The sequence below is a fragment of the Mustela putorius genome, unplaced genomic scaffold, assembly GCF_011764305.1.
Source record: "Mustela putorius furo isolate JIRA1106 unplaced genomic scaffold, ASM1176430v1.1 tig00003834_pilon_pilon_pilon, whole genome shotgun sequence".
NCBI lineage: Eukaryota > Metazoa > Chordata > Mammalia > Carnivora > Mustelidae > Mustela > Mustela putorius.
The window spans coordinates 111,029,922-111,056,649 of NW_025421987.1; the positions used below are offsets into that span (position 1 = coordinate 111,029,922).

At 47.0% G+C, this 26,728-nt stretch overlaps 1 protein-coding gene and 1 non-coding gene across 2 annotated transcripts in view; one reads left to right on the top strand and one right to left on the bottom strand.

Annotated features, from left to right (window-relative positions):
- Positions 1–26,728, bottom strand: part of SH3BP5 (SH3 domain binding protein 5) — a 72,936-nt gene that overhangs the window by 38,288 nt on the left and 7,920 nt on the right. Inside the window, exon 3 of the mRNA XM_004773570.3 lies at positions 8,474–8,602. Coding sequence (XP_004773627.1) covers positions 8,474–8,602 — 129 coding nt within the window. The remainder of the gene's footprint in view (positions 1–8,473; positions 8,603–26,728) is intronic.
- On the top strand, positions 14,774–14,910 carry LOC123394634. The gene has a single exon (XR_006609386.1). It is a non-coding gene; the product is annotated as a small nucleolar RNA SNORA70 (small nucleolar RNA).

The window sequence follows — 26,728 nt, forward strand, 5'->3', positions numbered from 1 at the left end:
TAAGACATAGGTAGATCTCAATGGTGCCGCCATTAACCAAAGACACAATATTTAGCAACCATGTCTAATTACCATCTTAAACAAGGTAACTTCCCACACGGAAGAGCCCCCAGTGGTTTCTCTGCAGCTTCTCAGCCCAGTCTGGCAGTATTCCCTCAGCTGGCCACCACTCCTTCCCCATCTGGGCCTTCAGCTCCCATAAGGCTCCCTTTCCACCACCCTGGAGCTGACACACTTATCCCAGGTTACACCCACATGGACTTTCCCCTCAGATCTTGACTCTTTCCTCTTTCTACCCAGACTCTCTCTTGCATTTTGGGGCTCCGGGGGGCCTTTCTGCCCAGGCTTCCCCCACACCCCCACCCCCTAGAGTGACCTCACCCCACTGGCTTCTTCCACACGATGTCTACCCAGGGGCCGTGGGGTTCAGTTCTCTAATAAATGAGCCTCCCCCTTGGGTGAGTACAAACAGTCCCCATTATTCACGGGTTCCTGATTTACAGATTTGCCTGCTCACTAAAACTTCTTTGTAACCCCCAAATCAGTATTTACAGCACTTGCAGTGTCTGGATAAATACAGTACAGCAAGTACCATAGCGAAGCAGTTCAGTCGCTCCACGTGTGCCTTCCCAGCCACAGCCTAACAAGGCAACTCTCTGCCTTCCTGTTGAAGGTCTCACCCAGGAAACAACTGCCCATCCCTGTCTACTCAGTGCCACATTTCTCACATTTCTGTGCTTTTTGTCAGATTCAGCTGCTCAAATTGGCCCCCAAGCCTGGTGCTGAAGTGCTGGCTAGTGTTCCAAAGTGCAAGAAGGCTACGATGTATGTGCCGTATGGAAAAAATATGTGTTTTACGGAAGCTTCATTCAGGCGTGAGTCACGGTGCTGTTGGCCATGAGTTTAATGTTAGTGAATCAACAATGCGGAACATCCAGAAAAAGGAGGAGGAAATTTGCAGATCCCCACAAGCGGCTGCTCTAGTAAGTGCTAAAGTCAAGTCCATAGTCAGTGCATGAGGAAGCCACAGAAAAGTGGCTAATCTGCAGACTCCATCTGTTATCAAAGCATGGGAGATGGTGACCAGTTAAAAAAGCACAGTGGGCAACACTGTGTGATGCTGAAAGGCGACAAATGTATGATGTCACCCCAGGTTAGGAAAATGTTCGAACCTCCTTGGCTAGTGTCTTATTATAAGGAAATACCATACATAACTAGTTACTTGTAAGAAATATATAATAAATAAGGCAGAGGCTTGAAAAGGGCTTGTCTTTATATTTTTTAAGATTTACTTATTTATTTGAGAGAGAGAGAGAGATCATACACACACACAGGGGGAGAGGGAGAGAGAATCTCAGGCAGGCTCCACATTGAGCATGGAGCCTGACACGGGGCTTGATCTCACCACCCTGAGCTCATGACCTGAGCTGAAATGAAGAATCTGTCACTCAACTGACTGAACCACCCAGACGCCCCTAAATAAGGTGTCTTTAAAGACAAACGTACGTGAAAGAAGGTTATGTATGGATCAGTTGATGAAAATGTGACCAGAGGCTCTCAGGATCCCGACACTCTAGTTCCCCTAGGAGCAATGTCTCAATAGAACGCCTCTCTAATTCGTGAATAATGACAACAGACTACCTATGTCCTAAAACTACCTTGCTTGTACGTGCTGAAGGGGTTCCTGGAGGATACAGACATTTTATGCTCCACAATGGCCAGCACAAAGGGGAGATACTTAGAAAATACTTTGAGAAACACTTCAACTCACCAATCCACTAGCCCACTGTAATCCACAGTCTTGCTCTATATCTCAAATGGCAGGGGACCCACACGTTAAATATCAGTACCAAGATTCTACTTTTGCCCAAAACACGCCACCCCACATTCCTTTATGAGACTAAGAGTGGAATGCCTGCTCCACAGTTAGGCTCTTTGTTCTGTTCTCAACAAGTGGCTAAAACACGGCCTGACAATGAGTAGAAACCCAGTAAATATCTATTGAGTAAAAGAAAATGATAAATTCAGAGGGAAAAAAAAAATACCCAAACAGGTAAACAAAGTAATAACCCATGCCCGACATATACTTGAGTTTATGTCCCAACTTTGTGGAACCTAGCCCTCTCCTCCTCCACTTACAGAGGGCCTTCTGCAAACGAAACCAATGTCTAGAATTTCCCAACAAAGAAAGCCTACAACATTCTGTGACTCTATGATTAACATAAGAACTCAAGGGATTATCTGATGCACTTGACCTGTCTCATTTCATGGAAAACAGGACTCTCCATTACTGAAGGCCCTTACCACATTATTGTCTGACAGGGCTCAGAGTGCTTGCGATCAGTGGAGAAGTCCATCAGATACCCCTCCCCCTCATCATTTGTGAGCCTCCGGCACACTTTACCCCCATAAGAAATTCAGTACTTACTCAGGTACCTGGGGACACCCTCCTGTCCTCAAATTCTTGACATTTGACATGTCTCCTCTTGGCCGGCACAGGCCTGCCTCTGCCATCCAGCAGTCTCTAGTGCCGTGGTCTTTGTTTTGTTTTTAAGGCAGCAGATTCACCATAGAAACACAATATTTGATAGCAAAGTACATCTGGAATAACAACTTAGATTCTTTTTCTTTGATCCAAATGCTTTACAAGTGTTAGTTTTATCACTGTGGTTAAGTCGCAGAAATGGCTACAATACTTTGCGGGCACCTTGCAGTTCTTCCCCCCACCTCTTGAGTCTGGACTGACTTACTCTACCCAATAAGACATGAACAAATGTGACATGGGCAGAGGCTTGAAAAGGGCTTGTCCTTTTTATTCCTGGAATCCCCATACCACGTGAAGACTCCCTCGTTGGCCTGTTGGATGAGACACATGTGGTCTAGTCACCCGGGGAAGTCTTAGCTGACCACGGGCCAAGTGCCTGACATATAAAGCCATGGGAGATCAGCCAGCCCCCAGCCAACCCACCAACTGATGACATATGCATGACATCAGCAACGCCTGAAGTAAAAAAACAAAACAAACAAAAAAAAACTGCCCAGCAAAATCATGAGCTCAATAAGGGTTTTAAGCCACTAAGTTTGGGGTGGTTTATGTCCCAGCAAAAGAGGACATAAATGACTCCATTTTATAGATGAAGAAACTAAGGCACAGAGGTTCCATAACCCATCAAAGTCCCATGGCTATTAAAATACAAATGGCTATCAGACACATGAAAAAATGTTCATCATCACTAGCCATCAGGGAGATTCAAATTAAAACCACATTGAGATACCACCTTACACCAGTTAGAATGGCCAAAATTAACAAGACAGGAAACAACATGTGTTGGAGAGGATGGGGAGAAAGGGGAACCCTCCTACACTATTGATGGGAATGCAAGTTGGTGCAGCCACTTTGGAGAACAGTGTGGAGATTCCTCAAGAAATTAAAAATAGAACTTCCCTATGACCCTGCAATTGCACTACTGGGTATTTACCCCAAAGATACAGATGTAGTGAAAAGATGGGCCATCCTGTACCCCAATGTTTATAGCAGCAATGGTCACAGTTGCCAAACTGTGGAAAGAACCAAGATGCCCTTCAACGGACGAACAGATAAGGAAGATGTGATCCATATACACTATGGAGTATTATGCCTCCATCAGAAAGGATGAATACCCAACTTTTGTAGCAACATGGACGGGACTGGAAGAGATTATGTTGAGTGAAGTAAGTCAAGCAGAGAGAGTCAATTATTGTATGGTTTCACTTATTTGTGGAGCATAGCAAATAGAATGGAGGACAAGGGGAGATGGAGAGGAGAAGGGAGTTGAGGGATATTGGAAGGGGAGGTGAACCATGAGAGACTATGGACTCTGAAAAATAATCTGAGAGTTTTGAAGGGGCAGGGTAGGGGGGGTAGTGCCTTAGGGGAGGTTGGGGGAACCAGGTGGTGGGTATTAGAGAGGGCATGGATTGCATGGAGCACTGGGTGTGGTGCAAAAACAATGAATACTGTTACGCTGAAAAAAATAAATAAATTAAAAAAAAAAAAAAAAAAAAGAGCCAGGAAGTGCTCCTCCCCTCTGGTGTCCAAAAAAATAATCTCAGTTAGGATTCAGAGCCAATAGCCCCTGGCTCAGAGGCCAGGCTTTGCCAGTTGTCCTACAGCTAAGTCACTCCACAAGTTTCAAATGCCTTCCCACTCACCTTACTTCCCTGAAGGAGCTTACATGTGGGGCACAGACTTACATAGCCCCATAAACACAAAACAGGCAACATCTAGCACGGAGTAACCCTATTTTGCATTTCTGTCACTCTTCAGACTTGCAAAGTCCTCTGACACACTGCAACCATGTAAAACCAACGAGAGTTGCCCAAATGTTCATCAATGGATGAACGAACAAAATGTGGTGGGTCCTCTTAAAAAGGAATGAAATTTTAACACATGCTTCAACATGGACGAACCCAGGAGATGTTAGGCAAAGAGAAATAAGCGAGTCACAGAAGGACAGATACTGCCTGATTCCATTTCCATGGGGTACTTATTCACAGGGACAGAAAGTAGAACCATGGTTGTCAAGGACAGGAATTGGAGGGAATGGGGCATGGACATCTCGTAAGTATGGAGCTGCAGTTTGGGAAGACGAGAAAGTTCTGGAGATGGAAGGCAGTGGCGATGGGCCCATGACATGAATGTACTTGATACTGCGGGATTCCACATTTGCAAATGGCTCAGATGGCAAAATGTATGTTCTGTACAGTTTCCACACCTCTTTAAAAAATAGTAATACTAAGCATGGAGAGTGGCAGCGCTAAAAATGACAGGCTCAGGGTCATTGCTAGACAAGTTAGAGCCCAGGGAGCAAAGCAACCAAGAAACACTCTGGCTGTTCAGGCTTTACTGAGTCACACAGCTCCACCCCCTTGCCAGAATATCCCCCGCCACACACTGAAGGCCACATGGGCTGACAGAGCCTTACAAACAAGTGCCAGCTCAAGGACAAAAACCCTCAAACCCATCAAAGCCAGTTCCCTGTCCCCACCCCAGCTGGCCGTTGTGGGGGCTGGATTCTACCTCCTCTTGGGAGAATTTGGGCTGCATTTTCACCCTCACAGGACTGGATCTGACTCATTCCTGATCTGACATGACACCAGGAATAATAAAGTTAGTGAAATTTTGATAAGCAAATAGAAGTTCTATTGGCCCAACAATTATAAACCTTCGTAATCTCCTGGAAAACCAAGCTCTTTAAGTCCCCCTCTCCACTGGGACTCTGGATGGATGGACACTGGCATTCAGACAATATAAAACCACCACTACGGGATGAGCTCTTATTTAAAAAAAATAATAATAACAATAGGAGATAAACATCAAATACTAACAGAAGACAACAGGAACTTATTTTCTTCATTTCGTTTCTTTTCAAAATTTTCTATGACAAAGGTTTTTTCAGAGCTGAAACCTAAGCTTATGCAGGGAGTCTGTGGTCAAACACACATTATACCTCAGTTAAATCCAAAGGCAATATCACGAGAGAGCCAGGGCTGCTCCCATAAACCATCCCCGTCGCACAGACAAGGGTGCAGGGGCTCTGGGAGTGCAGGTTCCGTGCATGATACACACGTGGAGCAGATGCTCAGCAGGCCAGCTCTCAGAGACCATCCCTGCTGTACAGAGCCAGAGGGTCCGTAAATACAGACAGGAAGGGGGTGGGAATAAAAGAGAGGAAGAAAACAGGAAGGCCCACTTGGCAGCCGCTGGAGGGGTGCCCCACCCCCTTCACCATCAGGAAGGTCAGAGGATGCGGGTGCACAAACAGACTCGCCACCTGGCCCAAGCCCAAACAGCCCGCCGTGTGCACAGACAAAATGGGACATCCGCACCCAGCCTTAGCCTTTGAGCGTCCTTCCAGTTCCTCGGCTACAGACCAACAAGGTCCCTTGGGGTTGAGGGGCAGGGGTCACTCTGGGCCTTCCCCGCCCTTCTTCTTCCTGCCCCACCTGCAAGAAGGCAGCGGTTCCCTTAACAGTCATCTTGGCCTCTGCTAGCTGAGAGTGAGTCAGTCATCCCCAGGGTCTGGGTATAATCTCCAGAGACCTGATGACTCAGTGGCTCACCCACAGAACTCCACGACTGTCACGATCATTGTCCTCACCAGCCACAAGAAGGGACGAGAGGAAGGAGTAATGCCACAGTTCGCAGACGCCCAGCAGCAGGACCCTGCCAAGCCAGCTCCCTCCCACCTCTTTCCCCATCAAAGAGGATTTGGGTACAGAACAGAAGAGAGTGGTGTGAAATCTATCCCATATGTGTCACAGACAACCCAGCATATAAGATTTAAAGGAACCCCACCCAGACAAAGCTGGATTTGCCACCCGTGTTCCTACCCCTCTGGTCACACAGCCACATGCAGGTAAGCTGGGAGTCAAGGGACAATGGAGGAAACGCTCAGAACACCAGAGGCAGGCCAGGAGGAGCACAGGCTCTTCTGGTGGCCTGCCAACTCATCATCCACGCATCTGTGCGGGTATTCCTCCCAGAGCTGCGCTACTATAAACAAGTAAACAATAACAAGTCAGCTGGAGAGAGTGCTATGGAGAAATGGCCAATCAAGGAATGAGGGACTGGGGTGCTAAAGATGGCAAGTGGCAGTTATGTCAATGGTAGCCCAGGAAGGCCTTGCTGATACAGTGACACTGGAGCAGAAACCTGAAGACAAAGAGAGTAGACCACACAGGTTCAAGGGTTAAGACAGGGACAAGCAGAGGGACCAGAAAGTTCAAAGATTCTGAGTTAAGAGCGCATGTGACAGGAGTACAGCCAAAGGTGGACACGTCCCACCAGCTGGGGCTGGTGACCTGATGGGTCAACCTCCACCGGCCCCTGAATGCAGAGATCCTTTAGCCAGGTTTGTGCTGAAACCTAAGCTCCGGGGACCAGGTGGGAAAATGTCTACCACAACTCCAAGGGAAGGCTTGCTTTAATAATCCACTCTTAATCATCCCGAGACCTGAGCATGTGGATGGTTTTAACAAATATCTGTGGGCTCCAAAAAGGCAGAGGGCAATAAATTCAAGTGTTAAAGACTTTCAGGAAAAGAGAGTTTATAACCTGCTCAGTATTCATCAATGCTTACATTAAATTTTCAAAATTTCTCCTCAAACCCAACCCAAACCCTTCATTCTGCAATTTTACTTCAAGAATACTTCTACTCTGGGCCACATGGCGGCGAGGGGTAGGGGAGTAAGGCGAACAACACATCCCCAACTTGGGGTGTGCCTGAAAGGCTAGTGGGCCACAGGCATTTTTGATAGACAGCACCTTGGGGTTCTGGAGCTTCTGGGGACCGGCCAGCACCTTTCCATCTCCCTGGAAAGCCAGAGGCCTGGGCGGGGCCCAGAGAAGGTAGAAAGTGGGGGTGGCTGCTCAGAGCTGGTTGCAGACCAATGAATAATTGGCACTTTGATGTGGTACAACCCCGCTCAGCTGGCCAGGGAAAGAGGCAGGGTTCAGGCAGCCATTCTGTCTAGGAATAAGGCAACATATCCGGCAGGTTCCGAACAGAAATCTCAGTCAGGGCTCACAGTGTGAAACCCAAAAACATACCTAGGACCTCACCAGAACCACCAAAAGCATCAAGGGGAATCCCAGGATGAGAAACTAGAGAGGTGCATGGAGACAGGGCAAAGGGGAAGAATGCCCAACTCCTGGCCCTGACCCTCGATGGGTCTGACCTGAACACATTCCTCAATTTCTGGGGCTTCACCGCCCAAGCGTTCACCCTCCCGTGATCTCCCATTCAACACCCAACCACCTGCCTGTGAACAGCAGGTGCTCAAACACCTGTCACTCACACTTTTATACCAGTAGAGACCACAGCTTCCAACACAAACACACACCAGGGACAGAACCCATACTCTGGACCCCTTGCTCAGGTCTGCTTGAGGTGGGGAGTCACACTAAAGAGACGCAGGACTAGGAGGCTAGGGTGGGCAAAGGTATGCGAAAGTCCCCAGCCCCGAGGCCTGCTGGATGTTAAGTTGTGGGGGTGGGGGTCTTTTCCTCCCCCTGTTCATGGGACCTTGCTATCAGAGGCTGGGAGGGACATAAGCACAACACGGTACCACATCAGTAGTGAGAAGGAAGATACACTGGGAAGCCAGAACTAGGTCCCACACCGCACAAGACGGCCCAGCTGCCTGGGGACTGGATCTGGGCACCAACTCGGCACCCACTCACAGGGTCCTCCAAATGCCACCGCCCACACTCTATTAACAGCATCAAGAGCTGGAATGGAGCAGCTTATGGGGGGAGGGGAAAATAAAGGCTGTCTTCATATGCAGATGGTTACAAAGTCACGGTCCTTCTGCATCCGCATCCCAGGGGCTCACGCTTCTACCCTCTGGCGGTGGACACGGAAGTCAGAAGATGCACCCCAGACCTGGTTTGGGGCAGCAGGAAGGGCAGACGATCTGCAGGGTACCTCACCTGCCTCGCCACTCTCCGTGCCTCCCAGTAGGGTTTCGAGTCCTCCACAGCTTTGCCGATTTTCTTCACCAGCTCGTCGAGTTTCACCGTTGCTTCCACCAGAACAGAACGGAACTTCTGACGAGCATCCTGCACCGAGGAGAAAATGAGGACACAGTTCACACATCAGAAGGAATCCACGAAAATCTACTTCCCCTAACCAAAAGCACCAAGGGGGGCCTGCACACAACCTTCAGGCCCTGAAATTAAGACTTCTACAAGACAGTGTCTAGAGCAGCACCATCTGAAACATTCTGAGATACTGGGAATGTTCTATCACTTGCACTGCCCAGTACAGTAGGCACTGGCCACATCTGGCTATTGAGGACTTAAAACTGGCTGGCACTGAGGAAATGTGTTTCTAATTTGTTTAATTTTAAATAAATCTATTTAGATTTTAAAAATAAGTGTGACTAGTGACTACTAAGAAAGGGTTTTAAGATTTTTTAAATTTATTTGACAGAGAGCACATGCACACAAGCAGGGGAGGGGCAGAGGGAGAGGGAGAAGCAGACTCCCCACTGAGCAAGGAGCCCAAAGTGGGGCTCAATCCCAAGACCCAGGGATCATGACCTGAGCTGAAGGCAGATGCTTAACCGACTGAGCCACCCAGGCATCCCTTAGGTTTTGATTTAAAAGCTCCATCTGGGTCCTCAGAGGAAGACACCCCTGGCAGCTTCAGTCCATAATGATGGCCCCATTCCCTATACTCCCAGGGGGTCCTTAATCATATGATTTAGTCCACATTAAACACTGAGTGGAAACTTCCCACATGCCAGACCCTGTGCTGGGCCTTGGGTTTGGTGCCTGTCTCCAGGGCTCTTCCAGTCTGGTGGGTGAGGCAGGCATTATAGCCCATTCCAGAAAAGTTTGTGCCAGGATGAGAAAGGTAAAACTGGTGCTGCGGAACCCAGCGGCGGAAAACCTCATCAGGCCAGGTAAGGCGTGAGGGAGCGGCAAGAGAGAGACTTGCAAAAAACATCCAGAGGGGTAACATCTACACAGAAGCCAGAAGTGCAAATGGTCTCTTGGGGGGAGGGAGAGGAAACACCCAGCCCCTAGCCAAAGAGCCATATTCAGCAGAGAGTAGAGAAGGAGAGGCTTGGGGTTTCCAAAAAAAAAAAACCTTAAAGAAGCTGGAAGTCTGGAATGTGAAGAATGGCAGAGATAAGGGTGGCCACCCACCCTGGAGACAGCTAGAGCAACCTGGGCCCCCAGTAAGAGTCTGGAAGGGAGGAACAGGCAGGTGGGCCGTTCCAAGCTTAACCATGCTGTGAAAGTCAACAAACCCAGATCCACGGACTTTACAAGGAGGAAATACAATTATAAAGAAGGACTTTAGGGGCACCTGGGTGGCTCAGCGGGTTAAGGCCTCTGCCTTCGGCTCAGGTCATGACCCCAGGGCCCTGGGATAGTGCCCGGCATTGGGCTCTCTGCTCGGCGGGCAGCCTGCTTCCCTTCCTCTCTCTCTCTGCCTGCCTCTCTGCCTACTTGTGATCTCTGTCTGTCAAATAAATAATTTTTTTTTTTTAAAGGGACTTTAGCTCAATGTCTAGGAAGACCTGCTGAAGGGTTGGATCAGTACTTCCCAGAGCTTCCACCCCTCTACTCCTTTCCCTTCAGCATTTGCATGTTTGGTGGTGGGGGGGGGGGGGGGTTGGTGGCAGAGGGAGAGGCTTGCATTTAAAAGGGGAAATGGATACTCTGAGAAGGAACAAAACATGAACACTAGCTGTGGGGCTGTCCCAAGACCAAACAGCCACCCTGCTGATAGTGCCCGCATGAGCTCCACCAGCAGCAAAGGGCCCATTTCCCAAGTAACCATCTAAAATCTCTAAACATCGGATAGTGGGGGCCTCCTGGGCCAATGGGATGGCTCACAGGAGTGAAGGAGGCTCTCCTCACTTCTATTTCATTCCCCTCTATCATATGGTGCCAGGGCTTGCTAGATGGTTTTGAAAAGGATGCCAAGCCCCCAACATATGATGATACCGCCTTTGCCTTGGACGTCAGTTTCTCAGGTCCTGAGCCCCAGCCCACTGCTGACACTGGCTTTGGTCCCTTCCCCCAGGCCTGTATTGTCGTCATCTTCATCATCTTCTCTGGCTTCTCTTCTATCTAGCCAGGCCCACAGCCACCTGCTACAGCTTCTAAAGATGAACATCACGAGCTTTGTCCTCCAGAGAAAGACGCACCAGTGCATAAGGCCATCCAGGGACTCGCAAAGCCCCACCAAGCTTCTTTCAGAGTTAACTGCCAATATGTAGGAGGTAGCACATTGTCTGAAGCCTGGGAATGAATGAATATATATATATATTCATATATATATATATATGATAAATCCAATCCCATCCAAACCTTTGTGAGGCTCTAATCAGCTAACTTCTTTATTAATCATTTTTATTGCCAGTTAAATAGCTACTTTGCATCTCATAGGGAGGGCAGTTAGAAGGAATAAAGGAGAATGCAAATGTAAAACTACCACCAGTTCCTGGACACCCAGCAGATGCTCGGTAAATGCACCCAATCCTCCCCCTACCAACACCTGGCATAAAAAGGGACCCACATCCCATTTAAAAAAAACACCAGGGAGATCTCTCTGAGGCAGGTGGGGCTGACAAGAATGGAAGGTGCAACCTGTTACGCAGTGTAGGCAGAGACTTTGCAAATGCGCTGGCACGCATGACTGATCCCAAGTCCCCACCGTGGGAGGCAGTGCCAGCACTAGCCATCCTCCTCCCACACCTCCCACCTCCAGTCCCCAACCAGACAAATGAGATAACAGAGTGCCCAATCAGTTGGTGTGTGAACCAAGGCAGATCACATTGTCTCTCTGGACCTATTTTGCAAAATGAGAATTGGGCCGCAGACCAGCAACCTGTGGGCCAGTAGGCTTAGTGCCTTCGGTCTATACTGTGTGTACTGAATGCCAGAAAAACCCATTAAAAAAAGAAGTGGATTCTCAAAACTTCTCGTAAAGGAAAAGAATCTGATAATCTGACAACCCGGGGCCCTCATTCCTACCTGACACCCGCCTGGAAGTGGAGTAGGAGATGCCCCTCAGAAAGAGATTGCCCCTTCCAGTCCCCAGCACCCCTGTGCCTGAATCACACCGGGCCGCATCACTCATTTAGGTGCCCAGCCCAGCCCCTGGAGACTTAATTTGCCAAGAGCTATTCTGGGCCCTGGTGACTAGAACCCACCCAAGTCTGTCTTTGTGAGGGAGAGGGAAGTAGAGGGCAGATGGCAATTTAGTATGTGGCAGACACTATTATAAATGCTTCCATTCCATCAATTTGTGCAATCGCTAACAACCTTAGCAGGCAGCGCTATTGCTGTACTTTGCATTTTACAAAGAGGAGAACTGAGGCACAAAGGTAGCTTGCCTGAGGCCACAGAGTTAGGAAATGGCAGAACCAAGATTTAAACTCAAGCAGTAAAGTGTAATGTCACATGAAAAAATACCAAGACCTCAGTATACACACTGCGTGTGCAACACACACACAACCGTGAAGACCACCCAAAGCGTCATCTAAGCACGCGGCCAAGAAAGGGGATTTGCACATTTCCCCCAGACAGAGCTGCAAGGGCATTAGCAGCAGAGGGAGGAGCATGAGCAAGAAACAGCAGGCGGGGGCGGGGGGCAGGCGGGGGATGGAAGAAAGGGAGGCACGTGTGCAGGGTAAGGCATTGGAACTTTATCCCACGCACAGTGGGAGACACGGTGGATTGATTTTATTTAAACATAAGTCTCAATTGACCTCCCATGCCCCTGTCAGAAATGACCAAAGAATGCGTTCTACCACACAAAGGAAAGGAATGGTAGTTTTCTGGACGGCTCCAGTGTGAAGCACTTCCACAGCCGCGATCAGGATCACGTGAATGCCATATACCGACTACACCATGGCTCTGTTGGGAGGAAAGGAAGTGTTTGGAAAGGGGAGTGTGTGGGGGGACAGAGGGAGGAAAGAGATTAAAATCTCATCTTCCAAGTCGGACGCCCGCAGATGGTAACTAAAACTGACAAATCAACAAGCTGCAGCACGGAGCCCACTATTTAGAGCCCTGGAAGTTACTACTAATCAGCAAAAGTACATTAAGCTTATCTCTTACACTGCCTCTAAAGGAGGAAAAAAATAGGAGTAGGGTAGAAGGATGGGACACTAACGCAGGGTTCTTTGTTGTTGTTGCTTTGTTTCCCCCTTTTTAAAAAATTGTGGTAAAATTCCACGGTGAATTTTTAAGCAGAGGCAGGAGGGGATCAGAGCTGGGTTTTACCAAAGGGCGAACACGGTTCCTGAGGTGATTCCGGTCAACAGGTTCAGGGACCACCAGCCTGGGTAAGTGTGTGGCCAAAGGGTATCGCACCCAAGAGACTTGCTCTGACACCATCGTTCCTATCAATGAGGCTGTGTTGGTGGGGACGGTGACGCACGACTGGCTCGCGTCCAACCCCCAACAAGCCTATTCATCCAAGACGCATTAAAAGCTGAACACAAAGCCAGCCTTCTCCTTGAGAAGATAAAGCAGACCCAGTTCTTTTACCATTCCACAGAGAATCATAGCCATTTGAGTAACAACTCTCCACAAATATTGGAGCGTGAGGGCCCAAAACCAAAATCTCTCCTGCCCGCCCAATGTTAACAGCCCTGATTTTCTTGGACCTCACCCAGGTCTTGGAAGTGGTCATGTGACCCAGGCCTGGCCAATCAGATTCAGATACTCCTCTCGGTGTTTGTGGAGGAAGAGCATGTGACCCATCAGAACCAATGAGACTTCAGCCTGGGACTTCTCTGAAACTGTGAGAGGAACTGTTTTCCCTTGAGATGGCTGCGAGAATGGAATGAAAGTGTGGAGCAGATGGCAGCCATCTTGGCACCGTGAGAAGAGACTCTGAGAGAAGGAAGTCCCAGCAACACTTGAGCTTCCGGACGCAGCAATGCTTCACAGTCTAACCCTATACAACACCTTCCCCAGGGCCAACACAGCACACACACACCCAGCTGTCACCACCGTTTCATATTTTGTTCAAGCTAGATGAAAATAGATTTGTCATTTGCAATACCATGAAACCTTAAAAAAAAAAAAAAAAAGAAAAGAAAGATTGAGAAAGATGCCTTAAGGTAGTCATCAAAGTAGACAGGGAAGGATGGGCCAATCTATAGTCCATACCATGGCAAAGCACGGTAATATGGTTAACTACTGAAGGTTCTTTCTCCTGACAGCAAAGCCATGCTTCTATGGAGCAGAATCTGGAACTTTAATTCAACCTAACCTGTTTAAAGCATTTCTTTAAATCCATCATAATGCCAGTTGGCGGGGCACGTGGGTGGCTCAGTGGGTTAAGCCTCTGCCTTTGGCTCAGGTCATGATTCCAGGGTCCTGGGATCGGGTCCCTGCATGGGGCTTCTCTGCTCAGTGGGGAGCCTGCTTCCTCCTCTCTCTCTCTGCCTAACTCTCTGCCTACTTGTGATCTCTGCCTGTCAAATAAATAAATAAAATCTTAAAAAAAAAAAGAATTGGCTTTAGATAAATAAAAATAATATACATTTTTAAAAAATAATAATAATGCCAGTTGGCTGTAACTTTAAAGACAGCTTGCCGCAACTGAACTTGTGCTTTTTGCCTTAGTTCCTAGTTCAAGGAAAGACTGGACCGTGGTTCTCCTAACTCCTACAATTATAGAAAAATGTGTTTCCCAAGACAAGAGTGAAGGGTTGCTTCCAGAAACACCCCGGGAGGAGAGAGAACTGACTGTTTTCCCTACAGTAAATGATCCATGCACTTCCGTAAAAACTTATCTCCCGAAAATGAGCAAACCTTTCCCCGGTCAAGAAAAACAAGTCATTTACCATCCGGGGCTATTTACCAGCTAATTTTTTAGACTGGCAGGCAAGGAAGTTCTAGGAGGGCTCCCTCTGCTTGGATCCCTCACTTCTTCAAATCTGAAAACTGTGTCATTTCCATTAGGTGACTCAGACTGAGGGTAATTTATTCAAGCAAGGACTGCTGAGGGCGGCACAGAACCCTGTCTGAATGTGTCAGTGTGTCAGAAATACACCCCGTATCAGGTAAGCACTCTGGCTAAAGCAAAATAGCCAGCGCCAATGCACTGGAAACAGCGTCACCACACTGGGGATGAACCTCTATTCTCTGGCCAGTCCCCTCATCTAAGCCTCAGTTATGGTGCCTGTAAGCTGAGAATGACAGCCCTTCCCCTTCACAAAGGTGTCTCTAGAACCAAGTAGCATGAAGACAGGACATCAGTTTTTTAAAATAACCATCTTATTCTTTCCCTGTGGGGACCCAGTGTGCAATGGCTGCCAACAGTAGCCTTCTTGGTAGTGTGTGCAGCCTGGTGACTGTATGGGTTGCCCTAAGGGACCTTGGAGACAGCCCTTTCTAGTGGACAATGATGTCTGATCTCATGCTATCTCCAATCTAGGCTCCAGGCAGGGATGCAGGGTGCCCTTGGAAAGCCCCAGGGTGCATCGGCCAAGTCATCATCATGTCCCTCCGGACCAAGCCACAGAACAAAGAGCATGTGATTGAGGCTCTATGCAGGGCCAAGTTCCCTGGCCACGAGGAGATCCACATTTCAAAGAAGTGGGGCTTACCATGTACAATGCGGATGAAATTAAAGACATGTTGGATGAAAAAAATCACTCATCCCAGATAGCTGTGGAGTCAAAAAAAAGTCCCTAATCATGGCCCCTTGGACAAATGGCAGGCTCTGCTCTCAGGAGAACCTCACAACTGCCCCCTCCCTATTTATGCCTACCAATAAATCTTACTTCTGTCAAAAACAAAACAAAACAAAACAAAAACTCTGTCCTACTAATTACAGATGCTGCCATGCTTCAAAAGATCCTTAATAATGCCATTTATAAATACACTGCTGCTTGTAGAAAGATACCACAGGCATTAACTGAGCTTCACAATGACTCTGTAAGATGGGCTTAGCAAGAATGATAGTCCCCAGGCTGCAGGTGTCTCAGATCACACACCAGTGCATGTCAGGCTTCAGACAGAAGCACACACTTGAGTCTTTTCATCTGACGTGGTTCACTTCACTTGTGGTTCCCAAAGAGTGGTCCAGGAAACACTGATGGGGGTCCCTGAGGCCTTTACTGGGTCAAAACCATTTTCATTATCAAGGTCAAAATAATTTTCATTATCAAGTTTACTTATTTGCCTTTTTGCCTTCATTCTCCTATAAGTGTTCAGTGGAGTTTTCCAGAGACTACTCAGTATATGTCATTGTGAGAGACAGAATGCAGTAGCAGAGAACTCAGCTCTTCTATTAAGCCAAACTTGGAAGATACTTATAAAAACAAAACAAACTAAAAACTATCAAGTGATTACTTTCCTTTTATGAATTTCTATTTGGGAAAAACAGTTATTTCCAATCAAATATGTATCAATATGTAATAAGTCTGTTAGCATCATTTTTAATGAATTAAGACAAGTTTATAAGACTATAAAACAAGTCTTTAATTTTTCTAACACAGCAAATATAGACATTACCCAAAAATCCAGAGCTCTCTGGAATCCTTGGTGATTGGATTACAAGAATGTAAAGGGAACCCTAAGGCCAAAAGCACCAGTCTGCTGTGTAGACTAAGCCACACTCTTCCCCCTGGGCTTGCCCTGCAAAGACCTCTTGCAAATTAGAAACACCAGTGTATTTTCAGTAACAGTGAAACTGTTGTTCCTTTTCAGGTCTTTCTTAAATCCATCTGTTTGGTCCAAGAAGGCCCTGTTGGGTGCTACTATGTCTCTATGGCACCTTCCCACATCTTTATATTTGCTAATCTCCTTCTTTTTTTTTTAAAGATTTTATTTATTTATTTGACAGACAGAGATCACAAGTAGGCAGAGAGGCAGGCAGAGAGAGAGGGGAAAAAAGCAGGCTCCCTGCTGAACAGAGAGCCCGATGTGGGGCTCGATCCCAGGACCCTGGGATCATGACCTGAGCCAAAGGCAGAGGCTTTAACCCACTGAGCCACCCAGGCGCCCCACTAATCTCCTTCTTAAGAAAGGGGTAGCTAGGGCGCCTGGGTGGCTCAGTGGGTTAAGAAAGGGGTAGCTAGTCTAGCTCAGAGCCTTCCACAGAGAAAAGGATCTGCTAGAATTTGATAAGCAAAATAATAAATCCTCTAGAATTGAAACAGCACTGATTTGCAAATCACCATGCTATGTCCTTACGAGTTGGGCATTTGTACATACATGTAAAATTATTCAATAAAAAAGCTTGCTTTAAGAGTACACTTATAGGGGCACCTGAGTCGCTCAGTGGATTAAGCCTCTGCATTCAGCTCAGGTCATGATCCCAGGGTCCTGGGATCGAGTCCTGCACCAAGCACTAGCTCAGTGGGAAGCCTGCTTCTCCCTCCCCCATTCCACTGCTTGTGTTCCCTCTCTCACTGTCCCTCTCTTGGTCAAATAAAATCTTTTTTTAAAAAGTACATTTATCATAAGCACTGAGAAATGTATAGAACTGCTGAATCACTATATTGTACACCTGAAATTAACACTATGTTAACTACACTGGAATTAAAATTTTAAAATGTAATAAAACAAAAAGCTCACTTTAAAAAAAACACATTTCCTTTTGATGGCTTTCCACTTACAGTCATGAAGTCTCCATTTCAAACAAGGTGAAATAAAAATGAGTTGATTTAAAGGGAAATATGGAATAAACAGTACATACAGAACTGGGATATGACAAAAATTATGATAATGGCAGAAGAATAACTTAAGTTAGACATGTAAAGTCTCCGTTTGCATGAATGTTCTAGAATTCCATGACAAAAGGCACCACTGGAAACTGTCTGACTTACTGACCAGTTATAAGGTGACTGGAATGTTTTTAAGTTTGCTATAGACCGCATTTTCCTTTCACCCCTCCAATCTCTTAAAAGCACTTGTAGCAGCTAGTAAAACACACAAAGAAAACACTTGATATAGTGGTTTTTCAAGAAAACACTTGACATAGCGCTAGGGTGAAAAGCTGTAAGAGCTCTCCAGGGCTGTCTGACAGAACTCTCTGCAAGAATGGAAATGTTCTATATCTGTCTGTCCAACACAGAAGCCACTGGCCACATGTGGCTAAATGAAACCGTGCAAGGTGGCTAGAGCAACTACCCAGATTTTTAATTACACTGTAATGTTTAAATTATAACTTAATGAGCCACATGGTGGCTCATGGTTGCTACCCAGGACGGCACAAAGCTAGCTCCTGACCCTGCATTTCAGTCCACTTTTCCACTCCGAGGTCACGCCACGCTCCTCGGGCCCTCCAGCGGCCCAGTTCGCCTTTCCTCAGTTCCAGCTCCTGTGGAGGGAGTGACTTTCATAGCCCTGTGAGAAGAGGGGGGCAGGACGATTTCATTTCGCCTTCAGGAATTTTGCAGCAGAGGCAGAACAGGAAAGAAGCCTCCAGGATAGAGCCCGGGCCTACCAAGACCACCCAGCCAGCCAAGGTTTGAGTGCGCAGGAGCCAGGAGGAAGCAGAAGTAGAGAGGGGAGGTGGGGACAGCAGCGGAGTAGCAGGGAGCTGGCTCCAGACCCGCCCTGAGACATCCCCCATCACCATGCAGGCTCAATTCCACATCAGCAAGTGTCATCCAACTAGGAGAACCTGGTTAGAACAGCTCCAAAGGAAGGACGACATACATGGAAAAGAATGAGGGTGGGGTGGGGGGGAGACAAGCGTTGGGCCTTCCAGCTGGAAGAAGCCAGTCATTGCTGGGAGCCAGGTGCCTAACCCTCTCCCTTCTGACTCCTTTTCTTTTTTCATCTCAGCCTCTGACTTCAGTCACAGAGACCTCCTGCGAGGTCTGCCAAACCCACCAGTTCCTTCCACAGGGACTGTCCCCCCGCACTGTCTCCTCTTCATCAAGCAAAACCTTGCCATCAGATTTCTGCTACAAGACCCTCTCTCTTTGGGGCACCTGGGTGGCTCAGTGGGTTAAGCCTCTGCCTTCGGCTCAGGTCATGGTCCCAGGGTCCTGGGATCGAGTCCCGCATTGGCTCTCTGCTCAGCAGGGAGCCTGCTTCCCCCTCTCTCTCTGCCTGCCTCTCTGCCTACTTGTGATCTCTGTCTGTCAAATAAATAAATAAAATATATTAAAAAAAAAAAAAAAAAACCCTCTCTCAGGGAACAGAGGAAGCCAGAGGAGAAAGACAAAGAGAGGGCAGACAGTGAGCCAAGGCCAACTAGAAAACAGAGGTGGTGGCAGAGGAAGGCTTGTGGGAGATTAGCTGGGTCCCATGCTCTAATCCTGCAATTACATGGCCAAATAAATTATTGGTCAAACCAAGGCAGTTCTGACCATGAGATGGAACACTATTAATAACTAGGCTGGAACAAGAGGCATAAACTGACAGGTCCGGCCAACTGGCATGTTTGGGCTCCCTATGCTTAAGGCTCTATGGTGCCTCCCTCCCTTGAGTTCCATGAAAGATTCCTTCAACCTTTCAGAATATCCTCCCTTCTACTAAAGCTGAGTGGCTGTGGGCCATACATAGTGTAGGGGGTTCTAAACCCAGCTTGGGCACTGCCCAGCTCCAGACCCTGGGGCAAGTCCTGTGCAGCTTGACTGCCTCAGAGACAAAGCCAGGTGCTGTTTCCTCTTTTCACAGCACCACACCACTTGCCCCGGTTCTCAATTATCCACCCAGAGGGGAAAAAGGAAAGTACTAAAAGATGGTGGTCAGTATGGTTTCCTGCTACAAGTACTCCTCTTCTGAGGTTAACAGAGGTCTCAGAACTTTCTTTGGGCCCAAAGAAAACCAAGTTCCTCCTATACAGAAAGGCTGTTCGAGAGTTCTGATGTGACTCTAGAATGTTTCCAAACACACAGGTGATACCCAACACCTCTCACAGGACATCACCACCCACCAGAGCTGTCCCGCCAGCCCAGATCACGCGGCTTCCCTTGAAGCTCTGGCCAAGGTGAAAGATCCCATCAGCGAGGGAGGTCCCGCCATTTGGAAACTGAGGAAGGCAACTGGCTGGCAAAACTGGGAATGAGGAAAAGCATCCTCCTTTCAAATTTTTAATTTAAAATAATTTCAGACTTGGAAAAAAGGTTGGGTAAGATGCAGACATGATGTCCCTTAACCCTGACACAGCTCAGTACATAGCTCCTAAAGATAAAGACACTCTCTTACATAACTAGAGGACAATGATCAAAATCTGAATGTTAACACGGATAGTTACACAGAACGTTAACACAACCAATTAAACTAGTCTCTGACTTTATTCAAATTGCATCAACTGTCTCACTATTGTCTTTTATAGTAAAGGAGAACAATCTTTGAGGATCCAATCCAGGCTTGCCAGCTTGCATTCAGCTGCCGTGTTTCTCTAGTCTCCTTTAATCTGGAACAGTCCTTCAGTCTTTTTTTGTCTTTCATGGCCTTGATATTTTTGAATAATATGAGCCAGTTACTTTGTAGAATGTCCTTTTGGAAAAGACTCACTTTCAATTCATCTTTTTTTGTTGATGTTCCATGTGCCCGAGCCACGAGAATGGAATTTAACCAACTGTAAAACAGAACATTTAAATAGCCCAAGGTCCAAAGCACCACAAAGGAAAAAACCCATGGCCCTTCAAATCTTGGGGTACAAGGGTCAGTCCTAGATAGTCCTAGAGGAAAGACTAAAGTTACATAACAACCCTACATTTTTCACACTCACTCACTCTCATTCTCTCTCTCTCTCTCTCTCTTTCTCTCTCTCTCACACACACACACACACACACACACACACACACACACCCCTAGAAAGACTGACAGACCCCACTGCTTTTTTATTCATGGCCAGATATAGGTTTTTTTAAACCCACAGGATTCTTTGTGTAAGAGGAGGCAGAACTGCTGAAACCATGGCATTTTTCTGAGTTCAACCACAAGTGAACTATTTCCGTGCTTACAACCAAAGGCTTAACACATTTGCTCAACTTCGAGACCCACTTTTTTCCAAAAATTTGCATATATCACATTTTGGATGGATTATACTATTGATATGCAGGTTTCTCAGGGGTAGTGTTCTGACCAACACCCAAGCTGGAATGCAATACAAGGTCCATTTTATAGTTCACACGAGTTTTAGAATCAGGGCAATATGGTAAATTCAGGTAACCTTGGAAAGCTCAAGAGAGCAGGTTGGGCAGCCTCTACTAGAAGCATGATTCCACCCACCACAGCATTCCAGGCAAGCTGGCTGTCCTACCTCCTTCGGATAACCTTTCTCCTGCCTGCAGCTCATCAGAATGGAAAGAAAGGAAGGCACAGGCTGCAAAAGAGCCAAAGTCAAAATTCACTGCTATCACTTTAGAGACACGGAAGAATCCACCAGAAGAAATAGCTAAAAGCATTAAATGTGGTTGTTTCTAGGAATAAAACAGGGGGATGGGAAGGAAGAGGGCAGATGACTTTCTCAGGGGCTTTTCCTTACCACTGTGCAACTAGTGCTTCAGGAAAAATAAAATTTTAAGTTTCCAGCAGCACAGGTTGACCAAAGAGCTTCCATATTACCCCTATTATCAAGACTAAGGAGGATTCATAATTCATTCTGCATATAGCTAAAGTCAAGATCTCAGGACTTGGCCGATCATTTGGCTCAGATGCTCCCATTTCACAGATGAGGTAACTGAAAGCTGAGGAAGTAAATTCCCCTCCCAAGGATGTATACCCGGTGAGAATCAGAACAGAGGTTGAACACCTTGTCTCCTAAATCCTACACCAGCATTCTTTCCCCCACAGTCTTGGTGGGGACCTCAGAGTAGGCATCCAGAACACATATCCCAGACTACTTAAGGCCATGACCTCCAGCCTCAGACTCCTGGATTTACATCTTGGCTCCCCAACCTGCTGACCTGGGAGAAGGGACTCAACCTTTCAGCTCCTCTGCTTCTCATCAATGTCCTCAGGAGCTGCTGTGAGACCAGGGTAAACTATATAAAGCACTTGCCACAACACTGAATGTGTAGTAAGCTTTCAATAAATAATGTCTTTTATATAGGTGCCCTTACTCAATAAATGACAAAAGGTAGAAAGGACCAACAGTTGAACATTATGTGCTAGGGACCGTCCTGGGCACTTTATAAACATCCCTTGTTTCATCCTTAATAGCCCTGAAAGCCCTGCCTTCCCATTTCAGAGAGAAAATCAAACCCAGAAGAGCAAAACCAAACCAAACCAAACAAAACAAGACAAAACAAAAATAAAAAACCTTGCCAAGACGGTTCAGCTTATGAAGAGGCAGAGGCAGAATTCAAATCCAGCCCTCCTGAACCCCAAAGCCCACGCTTGCCACCATCACGTGCTAGTTGGTAAGCATCTGTTGACTCCAAAACAAGTTCCCCTATCCATTTTTGACCCGAAGTTTTATAACATTAAAGTGTGGTTTGCTTCCAGCTCGGGGAGCAGATCCAATTTCTAGCAAGTGCATGCGTTACCAAGAGTCTATTTCCCCAGTGGGGATGCAAGCAAAACTGGGGACGAGGAAAGAAACAGCATGTCCAGAGCTGCCCAAGAAGCTTCAGAACCTCCCTCCCCACCCCCGAATTTACAAAGCCTAGCCACTGCACTTTCAGCTTTAGGCTCCCCTAATGTTCCTAATAGGACCTGAAGCCATGGCATCATTTTCTCTTAAACACAATTTTTAAGAAATGGACACAGTGGCAAAGAATTCCCTAGAACAAGACCCACAGCATTGCTTAAACAAACAAACAAAACTGTTCCCTTTTGCTTTTATTGTTGTTGGCTGGCTTAAGGGTCACAGAGAATGCTAACTAAAGTCCTTGCTTGGCTAGCTGGTTAACCATTAAAGCAACTCAACAGGCATTATGAAATGTGGTTGTTTACCAAGTAAATGCACACGGATGTCCTGCAGGCCTCACAATGAGTCCCTATCTGTACCCTACCACCATGTGCATGGCAGTTTTAAATGCAGCTCACAGGGCACCTGGGTGGCTCAGTCGTTAGGCATCTGCCTTTGGCTCAGATGGTGATCCCAGTGTCCTGGGATCAAGCCCTGTGTGGGGCTCCCTGTTGCGGGGTTTGGGGGAGGGGGGAGCCTGCTTCTCCCTCTCCCGCTTCCCCTGCTTGTGTTCCCTCTCTCACTGTGTCTCTCTCTGCCAAATAAATAAATAAAACCTTTAAAAGAAAAAAATAATGTCGCTCAAGATTCTTTGGCAATGCTCCCCATCAAGGGATGGAATCTCTGTCCCCTCCTCTTGAATGAGGGTGACCTCATGACCTGCTTGGACCACAGAATGTGACAAAAGTGCTGGTATGGGACTCCCAAGGCTTAGAGAGAAAAAGCCACGCATGATGCTTCCATAGGGTCATGCTGGGATGCTCACAGTGCGGGGGCCAGACACCATAGAGAGGTCAGAGGGCCGGAGACATCGTGCCAGAAAGCTCAGATTCAGCACTCTGCTTGAGGACCCTGGCTGAGCTCCCAGACCTTGTAGTGGGCTTCCTCAGATGTCCTGTCCAGCCAAGCCTTCAGATGAACAGAGCCCCAGCTGACACTGGACTGCAACTGCATAGACCCTGCCAGGGAGAACCACCCACCTGAGCCTTCTCCTAGGTTCCTGACCCACAGTCCTGGGCAAAATGCCACTGTTCTGAGCAATGAAGTTGTGGGACAATCTGTTGGGTAGAAACAGCAACAGGACAATCAGGCAGGACGACACCCCCCATTTTACTGTTCTTCCCATAAAGCCAAAAACTGGAGAAGAAAATATCAAATATGCAGGCTTCAAACCAAACTGGAAGCAGCAGAACCCTTGCATTCTAGCAGCAGAAGGACAGGGTGGACGAAGACGACCAAAGCCCATTCGTCACGCCTCAGCTGAGCCTCACGCCAAACAACAGAAGAGTTTACATGAAGTGGGCTTGTCTGCGGTTACAACAAATAGCGGATGTTCCTCTCACTGTCTCCCTGTTAGCGGTTTCTCTCTGTCAGAGCAAATATTAATATCTCTTGGATAATCCAGAAAAACAGAGCAAAGGGAAAGAACCAGGCAAGAACAGAACAAAATTGTTTTCCATCTTCCTTTAAGGAAATGAAAGAGGCTGATGCGCCGGGCCCTACAAGAGGTACTCTGCGAATTATCCTGAGACCCGCACCACATAGACTGCTTTACTGCTGGACACATCCAAGTGAGGCTAGGCAGATTAAGTCACTCTCAAAAGAGGAGGGCTGGGCAAAGAGAACCAGGATATTTGCCAAAGGATAAGGTTCAGTAGATATTTAATTCATTCAGCCAAAACACATACACACCCCCACTACATTGCCAGTCCCTACAGTCAATGCTCAGAGGGGAAAATAGCAGCTCTACAGGAAAAAGCAGCAGTCCCTGGGGACCACTGCTCTGACAATTTGGTGACCTGAAGCTTCTATCCACCACCGGGACAGCAACGAATCCATCAACCCCACAGCCTGTCGTCTTTTGAGGCGGGGACACTTTGGGGCACCTCAGAGTCAGAGGGATAGCATCTCGGATAAACCTGAGGATCCGGTCACATCACAACAGAAAAGTTCCATTTGCACCATAACAGCAAGTGCCTATGTTCCTAAGATGGGTTCCAGATGACTATGTAGCATCTCACTGGTCTTCACAGCTTCAAGGGAAGACCGATCTGATTTGTTTTTTTAAGGCAATAGATAGCTATTTCTGTGTTCTTGCCAACAGCCCAAACTAAGAGAAGTTTGCTAATGAAAAGCCAGTGAGTGAGACGGTGCAAGGCAGCCTCTCTGTGCCCTCAGTCCTCATCCGCTTAAAATTCATATAGTAACTCAAATTCATGTCATAACTAAGTTTCAGTATCTAAATATTCCTAATACTTGAAATGTTTCTCACTATTGTATCTTGGTGATTTTTGTGTTTATAGTAAGTGTACAAATGAGGGCTTCTTGGCTACAGACAATCCTAAAATGCCTTCACAGCACTTTTTGTGCTGCCAGGAATTACCACAATGACTATCTAACAATACAGTAATTCACCAAGCAAACCCACTAACACCAGGGTTGGTCTACAATGAAGGCAGGGACTACCAATCAGAACATTTTTTCCCACCAGCCTTCGTAGTTGCTAAAATTCCTTCCATAGACATTCATTTCTTTGACTCATAAAGACATCTCTTTATTATAGTGCTTCATTCTCCACCCCCATCCCTTGCTTATGAAGATGATAAAATACGGTCATTGTGAAAAATTCAGAAAATACCAAAAAAATGAAACCTAAAAGTCACCCACATTTTTAGCAACTAGCAACAGCCACTAGTCACATCTGAGGATACATTTTTCTAGAGCCATGCTTCTCAAACTATATGGTAATGGATCTTCCACCCCCATAATCCACCCACTGTGAATCAACACTATAATACAATAAAAAATAAGCTAGGAAAGTGAAAGGCCTTGTGGAAGTCTCAGCAAGGTCAAACTGCATTTTTAAAAAAGTTTCCAAAGTCTTACTCTCAATTGCTATATTTACTTCACCTAAACAGGTAAAAAGCAATTCATAGTCTGTGGGCCACACTAGACCCTTTGTCTCTCAGATGCACAGATTCTGTTTTTGTGTATCATTTTATATACAGTCTACATATAGTTTTACGTATACTTTAACTTGTATTCCCTAATTTCTTCCCACTAAATAGATCACGACCCTTTGTCTCTATGCACATATTCCATCTCTTTTTAATGAGAAAAGCCACTCTTGAAACCCTAGCATTTTACTCCCAAAACTAACAAGATATTGTTCACCATCTGTGTCTCAAATAAAAACCAACCAACCTGTAGCATCTCCAAGTAGGGCAGAATCTTCTGCCTCTGTGAGCTAAGACCTCTCTGAACCAGGGACTTTGGGGAGAACACAGGTTGTGTTCTACCCGTGTTGACCCTGTAACAGGGTCAGCCTAGGAACAGCCCGGGGATAAATGCAATTCCAGAGTAGGCACCTGAGAACTGCCTGTGTGTATGACAAGGCCAAGAGCCGGGAGTCCACAAGAATGTTTGATCCTAGCTGCAAACCAACATCCACCCATCCGGACATGCATGGCACCTATGTTCAGGCACTGCAGGGGATGCTGGGGCACTGAGGTAGGAGGCCCCATCCCTGCCTCCCCGTTGGGCTGGGTGAGTGGGGTAGCCAGACAAGTAAATAAGTGATAGGAATTATGAATATGCATGAGACAGGCACAGATTAAGATTAAGAGAGGCTCTGGGCACACACATCCCCCCCCCCCCCCCAGAAATTCTGATTCCCTACTTCTGGGCAGGGCCCAAGATCCTGCAACTCTGGGGCACCTTGCAGGCTCAGTTAAAGGAGCAAGCTACTCTTGATCTCGGGATCATGAGTTCAAGCCCCACACTGGGTGCAGAGGTTACTAAAACAAAACAAAACAAAACAAAAACTTAAAAAGAAAAAGTAAAAGATTTGGCAATTCTAACAAAATCCTATGTCACACTGAGGCAGCTGGTGCAACAACGGCCATACTTGGAGGGGTTCACAACCAGGGGCAATTCTGCACCACAGCGGACAATTCGCAAGTCCAGGGTGGCTAGTCTGTCACAGCTCGGGGTGGGATGCATGCTGTTGCCAGCATCCAGCGAGCAGATGCTACTACAGTGCACAGGGCAGCCCCCTCACCACACCCCCGCAAACAAGAATTCTCCAGCCCACCATGTAAGCAGAGCTGAAGTCGAACAACTGCTCTAGAGTAAGACACTTGAACTCTGTGCCTCCATTTTTATCAGCAAAATGGAGATGATAATATCTGTTGCACAATGTTGGTCCAAGGTCTCGGGGACTTATGTACACAAAGTGTTTAGAACAGGGTCTGGCACATTGTAGGGGGTACTAATGTTAGCTGTCATGGTGACACGAAGAGCAGTTAAAGGAGACAAAAACAGGCAAGGAAGACATCCCAGGATGGACCGAAGTCTCCCCTACAAGCAGGGGCCACACAGCAGCCCACAGCTGTCCTGCTTCATTATGAACAGCCATAATACTTATTAATGGCTCACTATGCACCATCACTGGGATGGGGGAACCAAGGCCTGGGGACATTAAGTAATTTGCCCAAAGCCATGAAGGGCAATCTGTTATTATTCATCCACTCAAATGGCTACTGGGCACCACAAACTGCCAGACAGATCCCAGGAGAGGACACACACTAACAAAGGAGGGCTCG